This window comes from Cnephaeus nilssonii, assembly GCF_951640355.1.
Source record: "Cnephaeus nilssonii genome assembly, chromosome: 1".
In the NCBI taxonomy this organism is placed as follows: domain Eukaryota; kingdom Metazoa; phylum Chordata; class Mammalia; order Chiroptera; family Vespertilionidae; genus Cnephaeus; species Cnephaeus nilssonii.
This window is the reverse complement of record NC_137072.1, coordinates 10,598,682-10,625,445: the sequence shown is the minus strand read 5'-3', so window position 1 is coordinate 10,625,445 and position 26,764 is coordinate 10,598,682. Positions and strand designations below refer to the sequence as shown.

At 38.4% G+C, this 26,764-nt stretch overlaps 1 protein-coding gene across 6 annotated transcripts in view; it reads left to right on the top strand.

Moving 5' to 3' along the window:
* Nucleotides 1–26,764, top strand: part of TOGARAM1 (TOG array regulator of axonemal microtubules 1) — a 138,411-nt gene that overhangs the window by 56,815 nt on the left and 54,832 nt on the right. For 2 of the 6 annotated variants that reach the window (XM_079793443.1, XM_079793442.1), the window contains exons 5-10: nt 186–445; nt 2,441–2,673; nt 8,318–8,418; nt 18,404–18,553; nt 20,959–21,045; nt 25,962–26,060. In XM_079793443.1, coding sequence (XP_079649569.1) covers nt 186–445; nt 2,441–2,673; nt 8,318–8,418; nt 18,404–18,553; nt 20,959–21,045; nt 25,962–26,060 — 930 coding nt within the window. The remainder of the gene's footprint in view (nt 1–185; nt 446–2,440; nt 2,674–8,317; nt 8,419–18,403; nt 18,554–20,958; nt 21,046–25,961; nt 26,061–26,764) is intronic. The other 4 variants (XM_079793444.1, XM_079793446.1, XM_079793445.1 and 1 more) reach the window with 4 other exon arrangements.

The following is a 26,764-nucleotide window of genomic DNA, read 5'->3' as shown; positions in this document are numbered from 1 at the left end:
TCATTTTTGTTATATTTGTTTAGGAGCCAATGATACTTTTACCTCATTTTAAGTAATAATCTATTTCTAATAAAAGATACTGTACTTTTTAATTTTAAAACACTGTATTCCAGGCATTTGTGATTTAAACTTCCACTTCTCTAAAAAAATTTTTTTTTAAAGTAAAATATGCATTTTTCATGCAGGAGAAAATTCTCAAGAAAAACCTCCAGTTCAACTCATACCTGCCTTGGTGAGATCATCATCTTCCCGACGAGGCCTGAATGGGACCAAGCCTGTCCCTCCCATACCAAGGGGAATCAGCCTTTTGCCTGATAAAACCGATTTAAGCACAGTGGGACCCAAAAAGAAAGAGCCTAATGATATTTGGAAGAGTGAAAATGATAGTGTTAAAATTGATCTTTCAGAATTAAATATCAAGGACAAAGATTTGGACCAAGAAGAGGTTAGAACCAAATACCATTTTTAATTTTTAAATGCTTGTGATTTTCTATAATATAATAGTTTTATCTAAGGAAAAATCAAGTATTTTTTAATCCCATAACATGTTTTCTTGCTTATAAAAATATTTCATGTTTATTATAGAAAATATGGAAACTTGAGTGAAGTACTGGGAAGAAAATTCATCACACCAAATCCCAATGCCCAGAATAATTTACTGTTAACACTAATGTGTTTTCCTTTAAGTATTCTTTCTATGCATATATTATTACTTTTTAAATTAAAAATAAGAATAATATAGCAATATACTCTTGCACTAACCCCTCCCAAATGAACAATTTGTCATATTTGTTTGCATTTTTAAATAAATGAAACATAGTATAGTTTCTTCCCCATTCTTGAGTATGTCCCTTGTCCATATATGTGCAAGTTTACTTATCTTTATGAAATTAAGATCATAGTTAATACCCATCTTTGAATGCTAGGTTATTCCATTTAAATTATATAGCTGTATTGTCAATATGATAACTCTGTACATATTAATATGCCAGATAAAGAAAGTGGCTGCTATATTACTTTGGATTCAGAGCACAACTTTCATAAATCTTCCTTTTTATCATTTGTTTGCCTGATTTTAGGTTTAAAAAGTGTTTTACATTAAATAAGTAAACTGAAACACTAGATGTTTATATTATGGGGTCTTTTTTAACTGATTTTAAAGCTGTAAGCATTATGTACAGATCATTTGCTCAATAAAATAAATATTAATGCATATTTATTTTCAAAGCATTTTTTTAGCATTAAGCATGTGTAAAACTAATAAAGTGCCAAAATTGGTTCTTAATGAGTTAGTCATTCCAAATTCTAAATACTTGTAAAAACCTTTCCTTGTTTTTTTATTTCAATGGTACTTGGAAGGGGATTTATTTAAAAAAAAACAAACTTAGAGAAAAGGCATTTACCTACATAATTTATAAATTTCATCTGATTATACATTTTGTATTGATTTTACGGTAACTTAAAATAGGCCTTTTTCTTTTAGTGGATAATTGAAAGGGTAATTTTTAAAATATAATTATTAGTAAATGTAAGAGGATACTACTCTTTTTAGATACTGAATCTTTCAAAGATTTACTAGGGAAGTGGCATCCTATTGAATCAACCATTATAATTGTTATAATCAAAATATAAACAAAGCACAGTTATGTATATTTCTGTGTTCCTTAATTTGTTCAGATTTCTATTCCCAACCTAATGTATTAGTTTCAGATAATGATTTTTACTCTGCATTTCTAGAAATACTTGGCTTGAGAAGTTAAATAAAATTATTATTTTCTGAACTCTAACACTGGCAGGCTGGATGTGAACTTTAAATTTTATAAAATGCATTACTTTTTGCTACTCTCATAAAACTTGTAAATAGTCACATAAGCACACAAGTGACTTAAGATTAGCTGGACCTCTGTGACTTTAACCCACTCAGGTATCTACCATCTGATTCAGTGATTCATTTATTAATCTTTGCACCCAGTGCTGAAAATACCATGGTAAATACGGTATTTACAGGGTTTATAAAATAGTGGGTTATTTATAAATAATTACGTGATGAAATCTATATTTATACTATGTGCAGCCCTAGCTGGTTTGGCTCAGTGGATGGAGCATCGGCCTGTGGACTGAAGAGTCCCAAGTTCGATTCCGGCCAAGGGCATGGGCTCAATCCCCGATGGGTGGCAGCCGATCAATGATTCTCTCTCATCATTGATATTTCTGTCTCTCTCTCCCTCTCCCTTCCTCTCTGAAATCAATAAAAATATATATTAAAAAAACACTATGTGCAGATATGTTAACATCCATCTTGTTACTACTGGATTGAAGAAGAGTGGCTATCTAGATATAGTTAATGGGGGGAAATAGATACAGTTAATGGATTTTAAAATCTAAGGATAACTTCTAATATAATTATTTTGTAAAGTTGATTGTTTTTATTTTTTCTTAGATGCAAAGCTCTCTTAGGTCCCTTCGTAACAGTGCAGCTAAGAAAAGAGCAAAACTGAATGGCAGTACTTCAGATCTTGAAAGCCCTGATTCTGCAATTAAGCTCGACTTGACTATGGACTCCCCATCTCGATCTTCCTCTCCAAACATCAGCTCTTATAGTGAAAGTGGAGTTTACAGCCAAGAATCATTGACTTCTTCTCTGTCTACAACTCCCCAGGGGAATAGAATGATGTATTTTATGTTTTAAGTTGATAAATGAATGCTCATCTGTAGTTTGTAGTCTCAAGCCCTAATATCATATTTTATAAAAACCTTTAAAACAATTTTCTAATTTTAAAAATGTTGAAATACATTTAAAAGACAATGGAAAAGTTTACATATCTTACTTTGCTTGACTTTGGTTTGGGATGGGGGTGGAGAGAGAGAACACAACCCCAACTCTAATCTAGAGCACCTAAATTAATATGTATAAAGTCTGTTCCCCCAGCTCCAGTTTTTTGTTTACCTATCTAAGATTTATCTCAATATTTCTTATTCCTTAGCTTTTCTCTGGATCATTGACTCTTTGGCAATTGACCTATAGCTGATATTACTGCTTTCATTTCAAATTCAGTACCAATTTAATTTATGGATAAACTCCATTTAGCTGCTACCCTACTATTATGTTTTGTTATTCCATTATTTTGTAGAAACTTAGGATTTTAGGCCATAGCTTTCCCAGCCCTCTTAGAAGTCTTCTTAAAGCAATAGTGTTAGAATTAGAGTCCTAGCCATCCCACACTGACAGAAAATATGTTTCAGCATAGCAATTTGACAAATTTTTTAGATTACCTCAGTAAACTCTTAAGTTTTAAACAGTGATCCCACCTTGATTTCTGAGATCTCTGTGACTCTATTCTAGGATTTTAGGGAGTTCTATCTTTTTTATTTTATTTATTTATTTTTTAATTGTTTAAAGTATTACATATAGTAGTACATATATCTCCTTCCCCCCCCCCCCCATTGACCTTCCCTCAGCCTCCCCTACCCCCTGTCACATGCTTTCTTTTTTATTTTAGACAAAAATCTAAGAGTAGAATTGCTTGGTCATAGGGTTGATGTACATTTAACTTTAAATTGCTTGTGCAATTTTGCACTCCCACCAGCAATATATGAGAGTTCAAGGTTTTTTTACATACTTATTAACAGTTAATGTTGTCAGTATTTTTAATTTTAATTTTATTTTCCTTTGATTTCATCCTGAACCATGTTTATATAAAACTATTACAAGTAAATATTTTTAAAGTAAATATTTAAAATTAATATTATTTTCACTTAAATGAGCTAGAACCACAATAATTTAGGTAAACAGATTGTGTAATCAAAAGAGAGCTAGTGTTCTAGTAACTTTAATGAAAAAGGGTGTTTTATTTCAGCAGTTTATAGAAGTAAACTGAATTTTTGTGTCCTGTTGTGGGATGTGTTTCTCATTCCTTGATTTCCTTATCTTTTTTTAATTTGAATAGCAGCTTATTTTTCAGTTGGAATTTTTTTCTACTAGAATTTCCCTTGTTGTAATTACGTAGGTAGACTAATGCTATATGTTTACAAAATGAATTTGGAATCAGTATGTAACTATTTTATCATTAAGTTACCAGACATTTAAAATATATATTTATGGTTTAGACCAAAAGTCCTTCCCTTATTGTCCATGAATGTGAAATTTTATGTTATATACTACTACAGTCGCAAGGTCCTGTAAGTAATTTGGTACACAATTGGGAAGAGAACTTCATTTGATACTATAACATTTAGAACTCACTATTCCCTATATTGTCTCATAGAGTTATTTTCTTCAGATATTGAACTCAGTGAGAAGCGAGTTCAGTATACCCTCATCTACGGACTGAATTATCTTTAAAGAATTCAGTATTTCCACATTTAAGTTTAATAGCTTTAGAGCAATTATTCTCAACCAGCTCTCATTCTACCTTAAGAATCATGACCAAAGAAAGCCATTACTACTTAATGCAGGGCTTTCATCCTTAAGTGGTTTGGGGAGGAAAAATTGTTGAAAACCACTCTTCTAGAGACTGAAATATTTTCTTTCATCTAATTGAAATATACTGAGTATAAATGTAAATTTACAGTAATCTATTATAGAGAAACTAGAGGCCCCGTACATGAAATTCATGCATGGGTAGAGTCCCTAGGCATGGCAGTGATCTGGGCCGATCTGTGGGGTAACTGGTGAGGCGATTGGGGGGCCCCCAGTGGGAACCACCTTGGCTGGCCCGAGGCCTGTGGGCTGGGGGCAGCTCCTGCATTGAGCGTCTGCCCCCTGGTGGTCAGTGCATGTCATAGTGACTGGTCATTCTGCTGGTCGTTCCACTGTTCGGTCGATTTGCATATTAGACTTTTATTATATAGGATTACTCTTCTAAAATGTTTAACATTGATTTCTCATTAGACCAATTATCAAATATGTCTACCCAACTACAAAGAATTGTATTCATTCATAACAACTCTTTTTGTAATATCTACTAGAGGCCTGATGCACAAAATTCGTGCAAGAGTAGGCCTTTCTTCCCCCAGCTGCCAGCACCAGCTTCCTTCGCAGCCCCAGTTTTGTCTGGAAGGTTGTCCAGAAGGATGTCCAGTCTAATTAGCATATTATACTTTTATTCTTTTATTATTATAGATCATTGAACTTATTGACATTACTTTTATTAGTTAAAAAAAGTTTCTTTAAAGTAAGATTTAACATTCTTCAGTTTGCTTTTATATATACTAGAGGCCCGGTGCATGACATCCATGCACTTGGGGGGTGCCTCAGCCCAGCCTGCGCCCTCTTGCAGTCCGGGAGCCCTCGGGGGATGTCTGACTGCCACGGAGGCAGGAGAGGCTCTCACCACCACCACTGCAGTCGCCAGCCTTAAGCCCGGCTTCTGGCTGAACGGCAGTACCCCTGGGGGGGGGAGCGCACTGACCACCAGGGGGCAGCTCTTGCATTGAGTGTCTGCCCCCTGGTGGTCAGTGTGTGTCATAGCGACTGCTTGGTAAATTTGCATATTAGTCTTTTAGTATATAGGATATATATATATATATTTTTTTTTTCCAGAAAGGAAGTGGGGAGAGGGAGAGAGAGATAGGAACAATGATGAGAGAGAATCACTCATTGGCTGCCTCCTGCATGCCCCGCACTGGGGATCAAGCCCACAACCCAGGCATGTGCCCTGACCTGGAATGGAACCAGGGACCCTTCAAGGGCCAACACTCTATCCACTGAGCCAAACCAGGTAGGGCTGCTTTCTTAGTGAAATAAGGCCTATAGGCCTTTATAAAGTTAGGAAAATAAACAAATGGTAGTCCAAGAAGCAAGTGCCATTCACTAAACTCACTTGTTGCAGATGTCTTATTTATCATATAGTTAAATCTCTATTTTTATATTACCCTATATCAGTGATGGGCAACCTTTTGAGCTTGGTGTGTCAAACTTCGCCAAAAAACTGAGCATAACTCGGGTAGTGTGTCACTTTGAGGAAAAAACTAATTCCAAGACTCTAGTCGCAAATGTTTCATCCTCAGGAGCAGCAAATGTTTCATCCTCAGCATGCGGCTGCGTGTCATCAGAAATGGCTACGCGTGTCAGTGCTGACACGAGTGTCATAGGTTCACCATCACTGCCCTATATAATAAAGAGGTAATATGCAAATTGACCATCACACCCTTACACAAGCTGGCTGCCCCCATGTGATCAAAATATGGCCGCCACAAGATGGCTGGAAGGCAAGGGCAGTTGTGGGTGATCAGGCCAGCAGGGGAGGGCATTAGGGACAACCAGGTCAGCAGGGGAGGGCAGTTGGGGGCGACCAGGCCTGCAGGGGAAGGGGGGTAGTTGTGGGGGACCAGGCCTGCAGGGGAGGGCAGTTGGGGGAGACCAAGCCTGCAGGGGAGGGTAGTTGGGGGCGGCCAGGCCTGCAGCAGAGGGCAGTTGGGGGCGATTGGGCCGTCAGGGGAGGGCAGTTGTGGGGGACCCAGGTCTGCAGGGGAGGGCATTTGGGGGAGACCAGGCTGGCAGGGGAGGGCAATTGAGGGCAATCAGGCCGGCAGAGGAGCAGTTAGTCATCAATTAGGCTGGCAGGGGAGTGGTTAGGAGGTTATCAGGCTGGCAGGCAGAAGCAGTTAGGGGCGATTAGGCAGGCTGCCAGGTGAGTGGTTGGGAGCCAGCAGTCCCTGATTGTAAGAGGGATGTCTGACTGCCGGTTTAGGCCCGATCCCTGTGGACATCCAGCAGTCGGACATCCCTCGAGGGGTCCCAGATTGGAGAGGTTGAAGGCTGGGCTGAGGGATACCCCCCATTGCATGAATTTTGTGCACTGGGCCTCTAGTTATGTATGAGGTAGATATTATCTATATCCTATATAATAAAAGAGTAATATGCAAATTGACCATCATTCCAAGACACAAGATAGCCGCCCCCATGTGGTCAAAGATGGCTGCCACAAGATGGCTGGCAGGGGAGGGCAGTAGTGGGCAGTTCGGGGTGACCAGGCTGGCAGAGGAAGGCAGTTGGGGAGGGCAGGCCTGCAGTGGAGGGCTGTTGGGGAGGACCCAGGCCTGCTGGGGAGGGCAATTGTGGGGGACCAGGCCTTTAGGGGAGGGCAGTTGTGGGCGATCAGGCCAGCAGGGAGGGCAGTTAGGGGTGACTGGGCCAGCCGGGGAGGGCAGTTGGGGGTAACCAGGCCTGCAGGGGAGGACAGTTAGGGGCGACCAGACTGGCAGGGGAGGGCAGTTAGGGGTGACCAGCTGGCAGGGGAGTGCAGTTAGGGGCAATCGGGCTGGCAGGGGAGAGTTAGGCGTCGATCAGTCTGGCAGTAGAGTGATTAGGGGGTGATCAGGCTGGCAGGCAGAAGTGGTTAGGGGCAATCAGGCAGAGGCAAGTGAGCAGTTAGGAGCCAGCAGTCCTGGATTGTGAGAGGGATGTCCGACCGCCCGTTTAGGCCCGATCCCAGTGGTCAGACATCCCTCAAGCGGTCCCAGATTGGAGAGGGTAAAGGCTGGGCTGAGGGACAACCACCCCCCCCCCATGCATGAATTTCATGCACCAGGCCTCTAGTATATATATAAAAGCCAAAGTGACCTAACAACCAGTCATCCGGTCACTATGATGCTCACTGATCACCAGGGGGCTGGCACTCAACACAGGAGCTGCCCCCTGGTGGTCAGTGCGCTCCTGCAGTCCCAATTGGCCCCAATCGCCAGCCAGGCCGAGGGACCCCACCATGCACGAATTCATGCACTGGGCCTCTAGTATTAGATAATTAGAATCATTTGGTTTAGTTTGGAATGGACTCTCCTTTAATTAGTTGTGTGGGTTTTTTGGGTTATTTTGACCCAACAAAAGATTGTATGGCACAAGTTAGAGAGTTTTAAGTTCCTTTGGCAATCCTCTCATGATTAATTAAGAATTGACCATATGTTCAAAATATTGGAAATTCAAAAGGTAAACTAGGAATACCAATAAGAAACATTCTTGCCCGGCTGGTATGGTTCAATGATTGTGTGTCAACTTATGAACCAGGAGGTCATAGTTCAATTCCTGGTCAGGGCACCTGCCCAGGTTGTGAGCTCAATCCCTGGTGGGGAGCATGCAGGAAGCAGCCCATCATTGATTCTCTCTCTTCATTGATGTTTCTCTCTCTACCTCTCCCTTCCTCTCTGAAATCAATGCAAAAATACATATATATTTTTAAAAACATTCTGAGCCATAGTTTTTTATAGTTGTTGCTGCTTGTTTAGTGAATTAATAAAAAGTATAAAGAATGTTTGATTTTAGAGTGTTGAATAGCTCTAGATCTTAAATGTTTATTAAAATTACTTTGTTTCATTTTAGGTCAGACATATTACCAACATTTGGATCAAAACTTTGTCTAACAAATCTTTCTTCTGCAAAGAATAAAATCTCTCAAATAGCTGAACAAAGCCCCAGTACAGGTATTGTATGACTGTTTTATAAATGTGATTTATAGAAAGTATGATTTTTAAATGATGTCAGAAATGATAATGGGTACATTTCAGAGTTAGAATTTTATGCAGGCAGTCCTCGGGTTACATCGGACTCGACGTACATCATTTTGTGGTTATGTCGCTATCTCCCATTTATTTATAAAAAACAAAAAGTTCCCTCATTTCGACATATGTACATATGTGCTTTATGTTTTTTGTTATTTATTTACCACAAGTAAAGGTCAGGAATTGTTATCTCTCTTTTAATTTGTTTTTACTGTTTCACTTCATTTCTGCTGTGTATGTGCTCCATGTGAGTCACGTAGGTGCTTATGTAGGTGGGTTCCGACTTACAGCGAAAATTGTCACGCCGTAGGAATGGACCTCCGTAACCTAAGGACCTACTGTAGTTACCAATTAAGACTAATCCTTTTAACTCCTTAAAAAGACATTTTGGCAAGATTAAATATTGTATTATTCTTGGAAGAAAATGTATTTACCTGGCCCAGCAGGCATGGCTCAGTGTTTGAGCATCGACCTATGAATCAGGAGATTACAGTTTGATTCCCAGTCAGTGCACATGCTGAGATTGCAGGCTAGATCCCCAGTGTGGGGCATGCAGGAGGCAGCCAATCGGTGATTCTCTCTTGTCATTTATGTTTCTCTCTCTCTCTCCCCCTTCCTTTCTGAAATCAATAAAAATATATTTTTTATAAAAAGTATTTACCTGAATAATTGATCTCCCTGTAAGCCCATAGCTCCCAGACATTTTTAGACTTAATTGGTATGGAAAGAGACCTGGCCATCAGTTTTTGAAAGCTTTCTAGGTGACTCTAATATGCAGCTTAGTTTGAGAACCAGTGGACATCACAAAAGACGATTTTTTTATTATTTTTTTTTCTTTATTGATTAAGGTATTACATATGTGTCCTTATCCTCCCATGCCCTCACCCCCCTGGTGTCTGTGTCCATTGGTTGGGTTTATATGCATCCATACAAGTCCTTTGGTTGATCTCCCCGCCTTACCCCCACCCTCCCCTACCTTCCCTCTGAGGTTTGACGGTCTGATTGATGCTTCTCTGTCTCTGGATCTGTTTTTGTTCATCAGGTTATGTTGTTCATTATATTCCACATATGAGTGAAATCATGGTGGTATTTATCTTTCTCTGACTGGCTTATTTCGCTTAGAATAATGCTCTCCCATCCTAAATAGATCAGAATCCAAATATTTTTCTAATTAATTACTAATAAATTATTTTTTATGAAAAATTATTATAAATTAGAGACTTCCAGGTTAGTTCGCAAAATGTTTAACATAAGATACACATAAACTCAACTACTAGTTAACTAGTTAAATTTTTTTTTAGTTAAATTGTGAAAAAGACAATTTCTTAAAAAAAAATTAACTAGTTAACTAGTAGTTGAATTCATGTGTATCTTATGTTAAACATTTTGTGAACTAATCTGGAAGTCTCTAATTTATAATTATTTTTCATAAAAAATAATTTATTAATAATCAAATAGAAAAATATTTGTATTCTGATCTATTTAGGATGGGAACTGCATATGATTTTTTATGATTAGTAAACTATGGAATTATTAATAAATTATAACAAAGTAGGATATAATACTTATTTTCACATGATCTCAGTATAAAAATCCTATCAACTTTTTTAAAAAAGTAAATCTTTATTGTTCACATTATTACAGTTGTTCCTCTTTTCTCCCCCCATAGCTCCCTTCCACCCGGTTCCCACCCCACCCTCTGCCCTTACCCCCCCCCCCACGTCCGCATCCATAGGTGTACGATTTTTGTCCAGTCTCTTCCTGCACCCCCCACACCACTTTCCCTGAGAATTGTCAGTCCACTCCCTTTCTATGCCCCTGATTCTATTATATTCACCAGTTTATTCTGTTCATCAGGTTTTTTATTCACTTGATTTTTAGATTCACTTGTTGATAGATATGTATTTGTTGTTCATAGTTTTTATCTTTTCCTTTTTCTTCTTCTTCCTCTTCTTAAAGAATACCTTTCAGCATTTCATATAATACTGGTTTGGTGGTGATGAACTCCTTTAGCTTTTTCTTATCTGTGAAGCTCTTTATCTGACCTTCAATTCTGAATGATAGCTTTGCTGGGTAGAGTAGTCTTGGTTGTAGATTCTTGCTATTCATCACTTTGAATATTTCTTGCCACTCCAGTCTGGCCTGCATAGTTTCTGTTGAGAAATCAGCTGACAATCGTATGGGTGCTCCCTTATAGGTAACTAACTGTTTTTCTCTTGCTGCTTATAAGATTCTCTCTTTGTCTTTTGCCCTTGGCATTTTAATTATGATGTGTCTTGGTGTGGTCCTCTTTGGATTCTTTTTTTTGGGGTTCTGTGCGCTTCCTGGACTTGTAAGTCTATTACTTTCACCAGGTGGGGGAAGTTTTCTGTCATTATTTCTTCAAATAGGTTTTCAGTATCTTGCTCTCTCACTCTTCTGGCACCCCAATAATTCAGATGTTGGTACGCTTGAAGTTGTCCCAGAGGCTCCTTACACTATCTTCATATTTTTGGATTCTTTTTGCTTTTCTGGTTGGGTGTTTTTGCTTCTTCATATTTCAAATCTTTAACTTGATTCTTGCGATCCTCTAGTCTGCTGTTGGATCTCTGTATATTATTCTTTATTTCAGTCAGTGTATGCTTAATTTCTAGTTGGTCCTTTTTTATATCCTCAAGGGTCTCACTAAACTTATCGGCGGTTTCTAGAAGATTCTTGAAAAACCTTATAACCGTGGTTTTGAACTCTCTATCCAGTAGTTTGCTTTCCTCCATTTTTGTCCTTTGTGACCTGTTTCTTTGTCTCCGCATTTTGGCTGCTTCCCTGTATTGATAGAGTGGCTTTGTGTGCTAGGTGTCATAGGGCCCAGTGGCTCAGCCTCCCCAATCACCTGAGGTGGACACTCTTGGTGCACCCCTTTGTGGGCTGTGTACAAAGTGTTGTTGTAGTTAAGCCTTGATTGCTGTTGGTATCACTGGGAGGAATTGACCTCCAGGCCAATTGGCTGTGAGGATCAGCTGTGTCTACACGGGGAGAACTTCTGTGCTGGTGTCACCCTTATGGGGCAAGACTTGCTTCAGTGGGGCTTTGGTGCTCACTGAGTCTGCCACCTGATTGTGTCCCTTATGGATCTGAGGAGTTGTAATCTGGATGGTCCCACTCTGACCACCTTGTACAATGGCTCTTGGATCTCCAAGGAGGTGCAAATTTATCCTCTGCGTGCGGCCACCCAGCAGGCGCTACGGAGAGATCTGCAGATTCCTCTTCTTTGTTTGGGGTTTGGCGGTGCCCTGATGAGGCCCAGCTGTGAAGCAATGCAAGCTGCTGTGGGGCCTTGGGCCTTCTTTTGGAAGTTCTGGGACTCTCTGACCCAGCTGCAGTTTGTTAGGTAAGTTTAGATTGCAAAGGCCAGGCCATTCACATGCAAAAGCCTCTGCCCACAGCATGGGTGGGGTGGGGTCTCAGGGAATTAACCGGGCAGAGCAAAAAGCTATGGCTGATCCTCTGCCCTGCCCTAAGAGGCCCCCAGGTCTCAGTGTCCCTCAGTAATCGGTGCAAGCACCTCTTAGAGAAAGCCGCCCTGAGTTCTGCCCGAAGCCAGACAGTCAAGTTTCTCCCAGTATGAGTCTGGGTTCCCAGAGTCTCGCCCGGAACTGGAGTTCAGAGCAGTCGGGAGCTTGTGTCTCCCTGTGGATTGAAATAGCCAGCCGCGTACTCAGTTGCCAGCCCTCTCCGCAGTTGCGCCTCCGTACCTCTGCACTTTACTTCCGCACCTCCTCTGAGTCTCAGTGTGCTTTTCTCTTTCCTTCTAGTTGTAGAATTTCCACTCAGCCAGCCTTCCTGTGGTTTTGGATAATGTCCGTTTTGTCTTTTAGTTGTGGTTTTGAAGTGGTTATGCGAGGCAGCAATTTCAGGTGTTTACCTGTGCCGCCATCTTGGTTTCTCCTGCGCTGCTCTTTCCTATCAAATTTTAAGGCTACTTTACTGTCCTAAAAAGCTATATATGTTGCTAATTGTTTGCTATAATTGTTAATATCTTGCTATTAATTATGTCTTGAATTCATCTCAGCTTTATTCTCACTATCACTCTTATTCATTTCTTGCCTACTTAGCCTCCTAAGATTTTTCTCCAGTTGCAGTCTGGTTCACTTTCAATCTATTCCCCACAGTGCAAATCTGACTGTATTGCCCAGTCTCAATTTATTCAGGACATTTTTCCATGATCAGGCCCTTGCCCACCTCTCCAGTTTCATCTTTTACTTCCCTTTTTGTATCTTGTGTTCCAGTTAAATCAGATCACCTTCAATACCTTTTCCTATCTCTTTGCAGTGGTACCTACTATTTCTTCTGGATGAAATCTGGAATTCACATCACTTACTCAGCTGTGAAAACAGTTCAGTTGTCCTTTCTGGCAAGCCTTCCCAATTCATAAATAAAATTGTTCATTCTTTTGTGATATTAAATTTTGCACTGACATCTTTATATTGGTATTTCGGTTGTTTTACTTTTTTGGACTCTGATTCTTGAACCCCAGAGATTATTTACCTCTAGATTATCTACCAAGTTTCTGTCATAATCACGAGTGCCCAATTCAACCATGTGTTCCTGGTATACTGGCTTTCACAAAGGTAGTATTCAACAAAGAGCTTTACTAGGCACAAGAAGACAATGTATATGTGCTTTGGAATCTGAAAGACTCTAGCTTTAATCCCAATTTAATAACCATATTCATGAACTGTGCAAGTTACTTAACCACTTTGAAACTCAGTTTCCTTGTCTGATAATGTAAACCTTGAGAAGGGTACTGAAGATTTAAATGTATAACATATATAAAGCACCTAGTGCATAGTGGGCACTTGGCATTTGTTCCCCTAAAGCAGTGGTTGGCAAACTCATTAGTCAACAGAGCCAAATATCAACAGTACAACGATTGAAATTTCTTTTGAGAGCCAAATTTTTTAAACTTAAACTTCTTCTAACGCCACTTCTTCAAAATAGACTCGTCCAGGCCGTGGTATTTTGTGGAAGAGCCACACTCAAGGGGCCAAAGAGCCGCATATGGCTCGCGAGCCGCAGTTTGCCGACCACGGCCCTAAAGGAAAGACAAAGAAATACAATACATAAACTTACTCTTTAATCCTTTTTAAAGCTGATTGTCCTAGTAACTTATTTATACCTTTACAAACATTTATATACATTTGAAGAAACATGCTATTGCTAGGCTGTATCTAGTTTATAAAAGTGGAACCCTCTTTTGGAAGAATATCTTTGGAAGTAGAAAAGAATAGACTTAGAAAACCTAGTGTGTTTCCCTCAGAACCTAGTTGTATGACCTTGTGAGTCATTTAAGTTATGTTAGAGTGATCATTCTTATAACAGTACATACTTCAAAAGGCAATATTCTGTGTTTCCCAATGTTGTCTAATATTTAATGGTTCTCAAACTTGCCTAAGCCTAGGAATAACCAGGAATGCATATGACATACAGATTCTAGGGCCTCACCTCATACCTAATGAATCAATCTTTAGGGTTAGTGATCTGTATTTTTAACAACTTAGGTATTTCTAGGATCAAGTTTTAGAAACACTGTTATTGAATTCAGTATAGGATATTCTTGGTTAAATGTCATATGCTGTCAAAATTTCAAGTTGCTAATGGTTTAGTGTTTTATAAACTTGAGTTTATATTTTTTGCTTATGTGGGATGGAGTTTGTTTTCTTTTCAGTAAGCAAAAAATTCCTACAAGTTTATTATTTAATTGTTAAAAATAAAAATAATAAAGACTATCTGAAGACAAAAACAAAAATAATTATGTAAAAACTATAAACCTAATCTGTCCTTACACAGCACTTCCAATAAATATTTCCAGATATATTCTGCCACTATTTATTATAACACATAGTGCTAAATTTTCTGAATGATATTATAGTAAACTTTTTTCCTGTAGCATTATATTAGTATCACCTATTTTTTTAAATTGAGATATAATTGATATAAGACATTATATTAGTTTCAGGTATACAATATAATGATTCAATATTTGTATGCATTGCAAAATGATCACCACAAATCTATTTAACATCTGTCACCACACAGGTATAGAATTGTTTTTCTTAGGATAAGAACTTTTAAGATCTACTTTTTTTAGCAACTTTCAAATATGCAGTGCAGTATTATGAATTAAATCCCCATGACTTATTTATATTATAACTGGAAATTTGTACTTTTGACTCCCTCACTCATTTGACCCATCCCCAGCCCTCCCCTCTGGCAACCAGCAATCTGTTCTCTGTATCTATGAGGTTTTTTTATTCCACATATAAGGGAGATCATACGGTATTTGCCTTTTCTGTCTGCTTGAGTTTGCTTAGCATACTACCCTCAAGCTTTATCCATATTGTTGCAAATGGTGAGATTTTATTCTTATGGCTAAATAATATTCCATTATGTATCTATATCATATCTTTATCCATTCAACCATAGGTAAACACTTAAGTTGTTTTCGTATCTTGGCTATCATAAAGTATGCTGTAGTGAACATGGAAGTGCAGATATTTTTTCAAGGCAGTGGTTTTGTGGGGGTTTTTTTGGTTATATACCCAGAAGTGAAGTTGCTGGATCATATGGTAGTTCTATTTTTAATTTTTGGGGGGAACCTCCATACTCTTTTCCATAGTGACTGCACTTCCTTACATTCCCACCAACCATGCACACGTGTTCCCTTTTCTCCACATCCTCACCAATACTTGTTATTTCTTGTCTTTTTATAATAGCCATTTTAACAGGTGTGAGGTAATATATCGTGATTTTTATTTGCATTTACCTAATGATTAGTGATGTTGAGCATCTTTTCATGTACCTGTTGGCCATTTTTACATCTTCTTTAGAAAAATTTCTGTTCAGATCTTCTGCCCATTTTTAAATTGGATTGTTTGGGGTTTTTTTTTTTGAGATTGAGTTGCATGAGTTTTTAAAATATATTTTGGATATTAAAACCCTTATATGATTTGCAAATATTTTTTCTCATTCTGTAATTTGCCTTTTCATTTTGTTGGTTTGCTTTGCTGTGCAGAAGCTTTTTGGTTTAATGTAATCCCACTTGCTTATTTTTTGCTTTTGTTGCCTTTGGTTTTGGTGTTGGTTCCAAAATATTATCTCTAAGACTGATGTCAATGAGCTTATCATCTAATTTATTTGGGTTAATTTTTTTGTGAAGTTTGTAAGATAATCAGTTTCATTCTTTTAGATGTGGTGTCCAATTTTCCCAACACCAACACCATTTATTGTAGAGACTGTCCTTTCACTATTGTATATTATTGGCTCCTTTGCTGTAAATTAACTCACCATGTATAACTAGTTTTATTTCTGGGCTCTCTGTTCTGTTTCAATAATTATGTGTGTTTTTATGCCAATACCACACTGCTATAATTACTAGCTTGGTAATATAGTTTGAAATCAGAAAGTGCCATATGATGCTAAAAGTTTGTCATTTTTGTTTACCTTTTTTAAAAAAACAGCTCTTAGCCCTGGCTGGTTTGGCTCAGTGGATAGAGCGTCGGCCTGCGGACTGAAGGGTCCCAGGTTTGATTCTGGTCAAGGGTACATGCCTGGGTTGCGGGCTCAATCCCCAGTAGGTGTTGTGCAGGAGGCAGATGATCAGTGATTCTCTATCATCATAGATGTTTCTGTCTCTCTCTCCCGCTCCCTTCCTCTCTGAAATCAATAAAAATATATTTTTTAAAAAACACACACACACACAATAAAAAAGCATCTCTTAGCCGGCTTGCATGGCTCAGTGTTGAGCATCAACTTATGAATCAGGAGGTCACGGTTGGATTCCTGGTCAGAGCACATGCCTGGGTTATGGGCTGGATCCCCAGTAGGGGACATGCAGGAGGCAGCTGATCAATGATTCTCTCTCATCATTGATGTTTCTCTTTCTCCCTTTCTCTTTCTCTCTGAAATCAATTAAAATGTATACATATATTTGAAAAGAACATCCCTAAAGAACCAGCTCTTGGTTTTAATGATTAGTCTCACCTATTAATAGAAAGCATTTCCACTCAAAGCCAGTATCTTTATGAAGCTTACTTTATGAATACCAAAACTCAGGAGAATTTGGAAAGATAGCCATTTTATTCCTGGAAGTTCTCTATAATTCATTTATCAGATTGTTTTCAATACTCACCTGAGGACATTGCTTAGAGAGAGAGAGAGAGAGAGAGAGAGAGAGAGAAATATGTGAGAGATAAACATCAATTGGTTGCCTTCCATACATGCCAGGACTGGGAATTGAATTCGCAATCCAGGTATGTGCCCTGACCAGGAATCAAACCAACAGCCTTTCAGTGCACAAGATGATACTTAATTAGCTGAGCCATTCTGGCCAGGCTATTATCAGATAGTTTTAAATCATTCTCTATGAACTGGCCCAGTGCCGTTTACAGTCCTCTCTAGCCCACCTGCAACCACCCATCTCCTCTCCTCATTATTGTTTTATTAAAATACCCGCAACAATATTAAAAACATGATATGTTGTTATCACTACTTAATGGTTTCCATAGGAGCTATATATAAAAATGGATGGTGACTCAAATATATATTGCCTAGGACTTTCATTTAGTACACAGTGGTTTTCACAGCTGCAGAGTATTAGCATAGGGTGGTCAGTTTAAACATCCAAACATATAGATTAAATTTTTGGTATTTGTTAAAAGGAGGCCTACATTAAGGTTTTGATTTGTTTGGGTATTTATAATATGCTAGGCACTTTGCTAAACACTTTACATCTATTTTCTTCATTTCATCCTCTCAACAGTTCTGGAAGAAGTATTACTGTTATATCCATTTTACAAATAAGGTTAAGTGTGTTGCCCAGGTTCTGTCAGCATTTTAAGTGGTGGTATTATGTTTTAAAGCCAGGGTCCTGGCCATTGGGGCTCAGTTGCTTGGAATGTCTTCCTGTGCACCATAAGGTCTCAGGTTTGATTCCCAATCAGGGCACATACCTAGGTTGCAGGTGGATCCCTGGTCGGGTCTCATATGGGAAGCAACCAATTGATTTACCTCTCACACCCATGTCTCTCCATCTCTCTGTCTCTTTCTCTCTCTCTGTCTCTCTTTCTCTCTCCCTTATTCCTTCTCTAAATTAAATTTTTTAAAAAGAAAAGAAATACTTTCCAAAAATAAAGCCAGGAAGTAAGATTCCAGATTCTGAGCTCTTAGTCACGATGTAGTTTATTGCCTCACCAGCCAGACCAGTATAGACCCATTACACAAGAATGGAAGATAGCCTGGCTGAGTGGGTGAATGGTTAACCAGGTCACAGTTTAATTCAATGTCGGGGCACATGCCTGGGTTGTGGGCTTGATCCCCAGTGACGGGCATGCAGGAGGCAACCAATTAGTGATTCTCTCATCATTGATGTTTCCATCTCTCCCTCTCCCTTCCCTTCTGAAGTCAATAAAAATATATATTAAGAAAAGAATGGAGTGTCAAACCAACAGCCTTTCAATGCAAAGGATGTCTCAAGACACAGTTTAAACATTTTAGACTTAAAATTTTTCTTTTTGCTGTAAAATTTAAAATGTCATTTGAACATGAAATGCTTGTCATATTTTTAACATATATGTATTTTATTATCTCTTTCAACATTGAATTTTATATTTCATTGTCATTTTAAAGCCTGTTTTGTAAAATGTTGTAGTATGGCTTATAATAAATGTTCTTATCTGCTAGTAAGTAAAAAGTAACACAAAATTTAAAATAAGGTAAAACTTTTAAAATTACTATAATGTTATAATTTCTATTGTTATGTTACTGACATTTTTTAAAGGGTAGAAGGCAAGATAGATTTAGAAGGGAGATATGTATCTCTATCATATTACCTAATCATTCAAATAAATATTTTTGTTATTTTATTTTGTAGGGATTACAACATCCAACGTAAGCATAATTGGTCAACGTATGAACTATGGGTTTGAATGTGGTGATTTTGAAGATGTTAGGTCACATGACATTTCCTCTAGTGTTTTAAAAATACAAAATAAGGAACACCCAAGACATAAGCATACAAAAGGTTAGTAAATTTCATAGCAAGTTAATTTTTAAGATTGATTGTCTCTAAATCAGAATCCTCCCTAAGCTTGCCATTAAAGAAACATTGATTGAAATTTCTCAGTTTTGAAATTTTTTCTCTTACCCTTCTGCTAATATGTTGTTGCTCAAATAATTTTACTAAGTAGGAGAACACATAATTCATGTATTGGCTTATAGGCTTGCCTGAGGAGCCAGTGCAGGGAAGCAACTGCCCAATAGGTTAAAACTAGGGAATCCCTACTTACACTGCCTTCCCCCCGCCCCCAGAACACACACACACACACACACACACACACACACACACACACACACACACACACTTTTTTAAAAAGACATTTTACCACTAAAATGGGTGGAGAAATCATGTGAGTAAATGACTCTCAGATACCTACATAGGTTGTAACAGTGGAGTAACTATGGAAACTGGAATATAATTTCCATGTGGTAGAACCTGGGAAGGCTTCTTTATTATCACTAACAATTTACATTCTTTGTTTGTTTTTCTTAGTAGTAAGTAGCATCTCTGTGACTGCTCTTTCCATTTTTTCAGAGATCTTAGTACAGCTTCATTTAAAAAATTTCCCTTAAGTTAAGGGGTAGTGATTTTTTTTAATCCTCACCTCAGGATATGTTTATTGATTTTAGAGAGAGGAAGAGGGAGGAAGAGAGAGAGAGAGAGACATCAATATGAGAAAGAAACATCGATCAGTTGCCTCCCATATGTAATAGTATGCCCACCAATCGAAGCCACAACCTAGGTTTGGGACCTCACCAAAAATCAAATGGGCAACCAAATTTCATTGCACAGGATGACACTCCAACCAACTGAGCCACACAGACAGGGCAAGGAGTAAGTGATTTTTTAAGGGTATAAATATTTAAATACGATAATTAGAAGTAACCTGTATTTAAGCATTGTAATCTGGTAAGTGTAAGGAGCTATCATTTTTTATGTATAGCAGCTAGGATTGTAATAAGGTCAACTTTTCTTATTTCTGAGATCTTAAGTCATATGTGTGCAGGCATTCCAGGACATGTATAATTTTGCGGTAAATAACTCAAATTGAGTAAGAGAGAAATTGATTAGAAACTTTTCTTTTTTTGTGTACATTTCTTAAAATTTAATCCATAATGTAATTCTATGTATTTTATTTGTCAAGGAGATCAGTTGTTCATTGTTTTTATAAAAGAGAATGACAGGAGCCTGGCAGGTGTTGCTAAGTGATTGAATGTTGACTTATGAACTATGAGGTCATGGTTCCATTCCCCATCAGTTTGCTGGCTCGACCCCTGTAGCAGGTATGCAGGAGGAAGCCAATCAATGATTCTCTTTCATCACTGATGTTTCTATCTTTCTCTCCCTCCCGCTTTTTCTCTCTAAAAATCAATAAAAACATTTAAAGAAGAGAATGATAGGTTTTTTTAATGTTTTCTTGCATATTTTACTTTTCATGTAAAGAAAATCAAATACAAAATATACTTTTCTTTCCAAAGGCGATCCTTACCCTAACATATAATTTTTAAATTTTCCTTTTTATAATTGTTTTTTTTTTTTTTTATTGATTTCAGAGAGGAAAGGACAGGGAGAGAGAAATCGAAAGATCAGTGAGAGAGAATAATTCATCAGCTGCCTCCTGCACACCCCACACTGAGGATCAAGCCCACAACCCAGGCATGTGCCCTAACTGGGAATGGAACCATGACCACCTGATTCATAGGTCGCTCAACCACTAAGCCATACTGTCTGTGCTTCATAATTGTTTTGAAATAATTGCTAATTATATTCATTCACTGCTAATGGTATTCTTTTTCATACAGCAAAATCATAAAAATATGTGTATCTTTTGACCAGCAGTTAATTCTACTCCAGAAAATTACTTCACACTCAACACTTGCAATTAAAAAAAATTTGTCTTTATTGATTTTCAGAGAGGAAGGGAGAGAGATAGAAACATCAGTGAGAGTAAAACATCCATCTGCTTCCTCCTGCATGCCCCCCACTGGGGATCGGGCCACAACCCGGGCCCAACCAGGAATCTAACAGGCGACCTCTTGGTTCCTGGGTCGAAGCTCAATCACTGAACCATACTGGTTGGATCAGACTTCTAATTCTAAACCAGATATGCACTAGATCTGGTCAATAAGAATATACATGTTCAAAACCAAACTTACTTTTCTTTTCAGACCTGTTCCTCTACCTTTGTTAGCCATTTTTGTTAGCAGCATCAGCATTTCCCAGTTATGGAGACTTAAAACTTTAGAGTCATCTTCTCCTTATTCTCCAAGTTCAGTCAGTGACCCATCCTTCAAGTAATTCTCAGTTTAATTTGGGCCTTCATTACCACACCCTGGAATCTAATAAAACATCTTGCCTCTTATTTTCAGAGGATGAAAGAGAGAGAGAAAGAAACAGAAACATCAATGGGTTGCCTCCCATATGTGCCCCGACCAGTGATCAAACCCGAAACCCAGGTATGTGCCCTTACCGGGAATCAAACCTGCAACCTTTCCTTGTACTGAATTACCCTCCAGTCAAGTGAGTCACGGTGGCCAGGGCTGTGTAGTTTAACTTTTTGCATTAATTCTTACTATTATATCTCTCTCATGCCCTGTGCTCTAGCATTTTTTAATAGTAGTATTTTTAGTATGTATAGTCTGCCTACATTCTTTTTCCCAATCTTAGTATGTCCACATCTTGTCTGCTTTTAGAATACCGGTTTAAAAGCTGTTTCTTTAGAAAGCTTTCCCTACTCTCCTGCTCCTTTCCCTACTCTACCGGCCTGAAGCAGGACAAGATACTTAAAAGTAAAGATACTATTATCTTTATATCTCTCTTATACTTTCTATATAAAGATGTTCAGCCCTGGCAGGGTGCCTTAGTTTGTTGGAGCATTGTCCCGAACACCAAAAGTTTGTGGGTTAGATTCCCGGTCAGGGTTCATACCTAGATTTTGGGTTCGATCCCTGTTGGGTCATGTAGAAGAGGCAACCCATCAATCTCTCTCTCTCTCTCTCTCTCTCTCTCTCTCTCTCTCTCCCCCTCCCTCCCTCCCTCCCTTCCTCCCTCCCTCCCTCCCTTCTCCCTCCGCCCCCCCCCCATCCATGTCCCTTTCTCTCTCTCTAAAAATCAAAAAAATCCTCGGGTGAGGAGTAAATGAATGAATGAGTGAAGGTGCTGAGTGCCACATGTTAAAGGAATGGAGTGGTGATGAGCCAACCAGAATTAATAGTGTAGCCTTGGGCATAATCACTCAAAATTGCATTCTCAAATAATCTGGTTAAAGTAAATACTGAGTGCAGTGCAGGGAATGAAAAGACTTCCAAAAGAAGTATGCCAGTGAGTTCTATATGTGAGTGAATTAATATTTCAGGAAACTTCAGACTTTTGTAGGATAAGATCTCAGAACTTTGTCTTTTTCCCATTCCTCTCCTCTGCTGGTTGTCCTTTTAAACCTGTTTTCTAACATAATAACAACTTAGAGCCCCAATGAATAACTTGGGAAAGTTATTAATGATGAATGGTTGAAGTGTTAGCAAACTAGATTCCACGCATTAATATTTTTCTCTAGTTGAATGAATTGGACAGAAGTAGCAAAAAGAGATTTATAAGGATAGTTTATATGTAAAGTATCTTTTAAGAATATTTTTCTTATATTTTACAAGTGAGATTTGAGCAATATTTCTTTCAATACATCTTTGTTTAGAAGAAAATATAGTGTAAAAAGTAAAAGTAACATTAAAAATGATTAGTTATGTCAGCCCCTCTCATAACAAAAATTATATTACTTATAGATAACTTGTTCTTTATCTATTTCCTGTGATTTATCTAATTATTTAGTCATCTCTTGATAATTTATATAGATTTTATGTTTGTGGGCTAATGAGTAAATTGTTTCATTTACTGAAATTTGCTTCGCTTTGTTACTGAACATCTTTGGGGGCTATCAGATGTTTCTGTTAGTTGACATGTGCTGAAACAATGCACATTAATTTTTATTATTCCAAACTATACTTAAAGAAAAATATGAAATACTAGAGGCCCGGTGCACAAAATTCGTGTACTGGGGGAGGGGTCCCTCAGCCCACCCTGCCCCCTCTCACAGTACGACAGCCCTCAGGGGATGTCCTACTGACAGCTTAGGCCCGCTCCCTGCGGGCCTAAGTCGTCAGTAGGCCTCCCTCTGCAGGAGGCAACATGGCTGATCAGAGGAAGACGCTACCCCCATCACCCACTGCTGCTGCCACTGCCGGCCACCGCAGCTGCCAAGGTATTTTCATCAATACTTATTCCAATCCCTTCACCACGAAAAAAATGACAACTTTCTTTAGGCATTTTCAAAATGTCTCTTTCATAGGATATGACATTTCTTTCTTTTTTATCCTCACCTGAGGATATTTTTCCATTGATTTTTAAAGAGCGTGGAAGAGAGAGGGAAAGACAGAGAGAAACATCAGTGTGAGAGGGACACTGCGATTGGTTGCCTCCTGCATGAGTCCTGACCTGGGCCTTGGCCAGGGAGGAGCCTGCAACCTAGGTACATGCCCTTGATCAGAATCGAACCTGGACCCTGCGGTCGGCAGGCCGAGGCTCTATCCAGTGCACCAAACCAGCTAGGGCAGGATATGACATTCCTTAGACCCTCCAGCAGCAGACCTTCATTTTATCCTCCTGCAACCTAGGTACATGCCCTTGATCAGAATCGAACCTGGACCCTGCGGTCGGCAGGCCGAGGCTCTATCCAGTGCACCAAACCAGCTAGGGCAGGATATGACATTCCTTAGACCCTCCAGCAGCAGACCTTCATTTTATCCTCCAGGAGTGAGGTAGAAAAACCCTAGATCACCTTCTTGGATTCTTATTAGGCAAGTTACCAAGAACACTGCAAGTAGCATACGGGGAGCTTAGCCAATGAGCAATCAGAAAAGGTGTTTCCTCTGCAGGTCATGTGCAGAGGTGGGACTGCTGGCAAGGGCCTGCCGTCAGCCGTGGGCAGGCCCTTTCCCTCTCCCTCTCCCTCTCCCTCTGGTCCACTCTCTAAAAAGCAGTGAAAAAATATCCTCTAGTGCAGTGATGGCGAACCTATGACACGTGTGTCAGCACTGACACGCGTAGCCATTTCTGATGACACGCGGCCGCTGAGGCAGCCGCATGCCGAGGATGAAACATTTGCGAAATAATGTTTTTTCCTCAAAGTGACACACTACCCGAGTTATGCTCAGTTTTTTGGTGAAGTTTGACACACCAAGCTCAAAAGGTTGCCCATCACTGCTCTAGTGAGTATTAAAAAACAAAACACAGAATAACAGGCCTCCTCCTTGGAGATGCTGAATATGTAGGCCTGAAAGAGAATTCTTGGCTCTGTGAAGATCCCTACATGAATTTTATTAACAATATTTGGAAAATTAGCCTAAGCCACAGCAATGATTCAAGTTTGTGCTTTTCTGTGTTCCAGGGAAGAATCAAATGATCTTTTGTTTTATTGTGTCAAAACAAAATTTTGCATGTGTTAAATACATAATTCTTATTCAAATACATAATAGCAGATGCAAAAGTTCTGTTAACTCAGTGAAGGGACTGGCAGGATGATAATGCTGTCCAAATAAGATTGCCAAAGATGAAAGCCTGAAGTAAAACTGCTAAATTAGATACAATCTGGCTAATGTCCTATAGGACAATAAAACCATCACTTTTTGAATTGGTGTGTCTTCTAGACAGAAATTAGTTACATCTTTAAAAGCCTAAAAATTCTTTTCATCGTCTCACTTTGCTCATCATTATATGTAACTTTCCAGGCCTGTAAAATATCAAAATATATGGAACTAATTTAATTGTAAATAGTGTGTCAGAGTTATGTGTTTCATAGAAAAGGAAATGATCATTCTGTAGGCCTCTAATGCCCCAATTATACTGAAAGAACTTGCTGTCAACGTTTTACTCTGGGCCTGTACTCGGCCACGGAGGCTGTGGGCAGGCCTGCCCTTTCCTCTCTGGGCCTGCGATCGGCCACGGAGGCTGCAGGCCGGCCCCCCTGTCCCTGTCGATGTCCGCTCCGGCGGGCCTGCCCCAGCCGTGGCGCGGTGGCTCAGGCCAGCCCCCGTGACCCTGTCCGTATCCGCTTCAGTCCCTCTGTCTCTGTCTCCATCTCCACTCAGGGCCTCACCTGCGCACACAACCTCCTCCTGCTGGTTGTGACCCGTTATGGCGTCCTGGCCTAATTTGCATATTACCTCTTTATATTTATAGATGATAACCTACATGGGTTTCTTTCTTTAATCTTTGTCATAATTGCACATAAGCAAAACAGCAAAACAAGTCATCATCTTTAGCAAGTTAGCAAAGTAATCTATCTGCTTAATTTTTTCCTCTCACATTTTATTAACTATTTTTGTCAGTTTCACTTATATATAATTATTTTTTTCCTGCCTTTTTTCATGTTCATACAAAGATATGAGTATACATAAACAGGTCTTCAATAAGAGAAAAATACTATACATGTTGTTCTGCTCTCTTCTTTTTTTACTTTAAATAATTTTTTACTTCTCATGGTTGACAGACAATATTATATTAGTTTCAGGTGTACAGCCCAGTGATTAGACATTATATAGCTTAAAATGATCACCCTGATAAATCTAGTATCCATCTGACACCATACATAGTTATTACAATATTATTGACTGTATTCCCTATGCTGTTCTTTACATCCCCATGACTATTCTGTAACTATCAATTTGGACTTCATAACCTCTTCACTTTTTTCACCCATCCCTGCAACCCCCTTCTCTTCGATTTGGCAATTATCAAAATGTTCTTGGTATCTATGAGTCTCTTTCTGTTTTGTTTGTTCATTTATTTTGTTTTTTAGATTCCACATATAAGTGAAATCATATGGCACTGTATTCCTCTGTCAGACTTATTTCACTCAGTACAAAACCTTCTAGGTTCATCCATGTTGTTGTAGATGGCAAGATTTCATTATTTTTTATGGCTGAGTCACATTTCCCTTGTATATATGTATCACTTATTCTTTATCCGTTCATCTGTTGATGAACACTTAGGCTGCTTCCATATCTTGGCCGTTATAAATAACATCTGGATATATGTCTTTTCATTGAGCCACACTGGCTGGGCATGTGATTATTTTCTTGTGTATCTTTCCCACTAACACTGGCATGTATAAACTTCTTAAGGGAAGAAGGTTTCTTTTCTCTCAAGTGCCTAGTTTATATTAGATATTCAAATTATAAATACTTATTGAATTAATGAGCATGTGTGAATAAGTAAATTCTAAATTCTTTGTATATAATAAATTTTTAGTTTTAAAAGACCATATTATGATATCCCAAAATACTATGTATTTTTTAATGTGGGTGTGTGTTTTTTTCTTTAGGATTTACAGGGTCATCATCAAATTTACAACATATTACCAGTTTTGACTTCATATCCACAAATACCTTATCAGAAGATTCAGTAGTAGTTGTTGGAAAAGGTATTTCAAAGCTATTTAGCTTTTTAATTGTATTTCATGTTCTTCACTCGTAAGCAAATTATCTGAATAAAGAAGAGTTTGATCCAGGTGTTGAATAGAACTTTCTTTTTGAAAAGTTATTAAATTGAAAGAATTAGAAGTGAATAGTTCACATTTCTAGTGAAACTACAGTAACTCATGTCAGTAATTTTCAGAGAGATGTTTTATGTACATAACAACTACAGTTTGGATACGTCTAAGGCAATTTTAGCTAAGACAATTTTACCATAGTTTAAATTCAAATGGTAGTACTTATTTATGAACTTAGTGATCAGTACAAATTAATATAAATTTATTACCACTTATATAGTGTCTAACCAAATTAGAATTAACACCTGTTATATTTTAGGGGGATTAGGGGACTTTTGTAATACATATTTGCAAATATCCTTTAAAACTAGATGGAGTGTTTTCAGCTTTATTGATATTTAATTGACAAATAAAATTATAAGATATTTAAAGTGTAAAACATGATGAGCTGACATCCATACACATTGAGAAGGGATTCCCTATCAAGTTACTTAACACATCCCAACTAGACTCTGTTTTGATTGAAAAACTAGAATGTGATGATAGGCATTGAGGATATACATCTTTTTTTGGTAAAAAGAATGAAATGTCTGAAAAGCTTCCCTAACTTCTTTACCTGATAGAGTCTCATTAAA